We start from the raw sequence: 2110 nt of genomic DNA, 5'->3' as shown, positions 1-2110 counted from the left end.
CGGCCGCTGCGCGTCTGGCGTATTGCAATTCAAAAAAAAAAAAATGATGTCACGCAAAGTCACAAGGGGACCCGGGATTTACCAAGTACCTTCCAGTTGAGCAGGAGTCCTGCCAAGTAAAGAACAACCTCCTCCTCTCTTCCTCCTCTTCCAGCGGCGACAAGCACAGAGAATCGACGGAGAGAATTGAGCAAATTATCTACTTTTCCGTTCTCTTTCCTGGACGGTAACGATCGGCAAGGTCTCGGCTCTCCGCACGCCGTTATCGAGCGAGCTGCGGCCGCCCTGATTGTCGTCAATAAGCGGGGAAACAGCGCCGGTGATTTGGAAGGGGGGGTTCCCGGCAGATGATGCCCTTTCCTGCGGGCCGGTGAGGAGCAACACCGACCCCCGGCTTCTCTCCAGCAGCTTGTAGTTGTTGTTGTTGTCGCAGCGCGGTATATGCGGAGGTGATGGACGGTCCTCTCCGCCGCCCAGCGGGGATCCTCGGCTCCCCCCCGGCTTCTGGGAGCCAGCCCGCGGGCTCAGACATGCTCACCTCCGGCGGCAACAGCGGCAAGCCTCTCGCTTTCTCCATCGACCGGATTATGGCCAGGACACCCGAGCCCAAGTCAATACCGCTTCCCAGCTGGTTCCAGTCCACTCCCGTGGGGAAACCCGATGTTTGTCCGTCCTCGCTGCATTGCATGATCCCGCTGGTGCCGCTCGGGTACGAGCCGGGCCACCGGCTCAGCATCACCGGGCTGGATCCGGGCCACTTAGACGCGTCTTCTTTCCCGGCTCCCGCAGACTTTTTAGGCTTTGGGTTGAACTATAAGAACCAGCAGGAGGACTCCACTGTGAGCCAAACCACAGGCCAGTACAAACTCTTCAGACCCCGGGTGGTGAACCAGTCCTCCTTCCCCACCATGGGCACCGTGTGCTACCTGAACTGCAGCGGGGACAGCGGTGCGTGTCCCCCGTCGGCCGGGCTGGTCAACCTCCACCCGATGGCCTCGTACCTGCTCACCGCCCGGCACAAAGCGTTCATGGCGGAGAAGAGTAAGCCGGGCCTGCAGCAGGCCGGGGAGCGGTACCCGGTGTCCGGCGTGCAGGCCTTCAAGGAGCTGTCTCAGAGCCAGATCGAACACTACATGAAGGAGCGGGACCACATCCTCACCGACAAGATCTTTAAGGGCTCCGCGGCGGCTGCGGCGGCGGCCGCCCGCCTCAACGGCTCCTGTCCCGGCAGCAAACCCAAAGTTTTCACTTGTGAGGTCTGCGGCAAGGTGAGCGTCCTGCACCGAGGCTTTATTTTTATTTCATCTTCAGCAGCAGGAGGAAACTGAACCAAATCACTGCAAAGTTTCCCAAATTTAACAATCACATCAGAGGCTTTGATTTCAGGATTTAAAAAAAAAAAAAACAAAAATTCTGTCACTTATCTGGAAACAGCGTGTAGTTTAAAATCCACAGGATGCAGTATTTTAAAGATTTTTATTTTAAAAAGAAAAAAAAAAGAAAGAAAGAAGGACAGATATTAAATATTAAATGTATTGAGTGGGATCAACAGATATGTGACTCCTCCAGGTTCAATAGATCATCTTTTTTTTTGCTTTTTTGCTTTTTTTTGGTTTTTACGTTTTCGTGGTCAAACAAATGAGGACACATTATTATTAATGATAAAAATGGATTTGTTTCTCGTAGATGAATGAATAGTTCTCTGGTTTTATTTCATTTGCTCCTGTCTTCAGGATGTGTCTGATTTTATTTGCGCTCCGTCTAAAACACTGAGCTGCTCTCTGACGCACGCTGGATGGTCTTTTAGTGAAAATCGAGATTTACTGTGGCCACTTGAAACAACAGAGAGGAGCCAACAAGGAATTTACTATTCCTAATTTATCTAAAAATGTAATTAAACATCGATGTATTATTCTTTGAAGCCGATGGGTTGAAATTGATTTCATGTCTCATATGACGGGCAGCTTTAACATGTTTATTATAAATGGCCCGATTCATTCATTCAAAGGCCATTAAATGACTCCCGGCAGATTCCCTTTAATTAGGCCCGATCGGATAATTAAAGGGGGCGCCAGGTCTGGTTTTTTCACGTAATAAACGGGCTGACAGT

The 2110-nt window shown here is 50.9% G+C and overlaps 1 protein-coding gene across 1 annotated transcript in view; it reads left to right on the top strand.

Moving 5' to 3' along the window:
- The first annotated feature begins 452 nt into the window (after positions 1-452).
- The window catches only part of fezf1 (FEZ family zinc finger 1), a 6462-nt gene continuing 4804 nt past the window's right edge, over positions 453-2110 (top strand). The window contains exon 1 of the mRNA XM_008300045.1: positions 453-1268. Within this exon, the coding sequence (XP_008298267.1) occupies positions 453-1268 (816 nt within the window). The remainder of the gene's footprint in view (positions 1269-2110) is intronic.

The sequence above is a fragment of the Stegastes partitus genome, unplaced genomic scaffold, assembly GCF_000690725.1.
Source record: "Stegastes partitus isolate 25-593 unplaced genomic scaffold, Stegastes_partitus-1.0.2 Scaffold1493, whole genome shotgun sequence".
In the NCBI taxonomy this organism is placed as follows: Eukaryota; Metazoa; Chordata; class Actinopteri; family Pomacentridae; genus Stegastes; species Stegastes partitus.
Note: the sequence above shows the minus strand (reverse complement) of the source record. Positions and strands in the feature narration are given on the sequence as shown.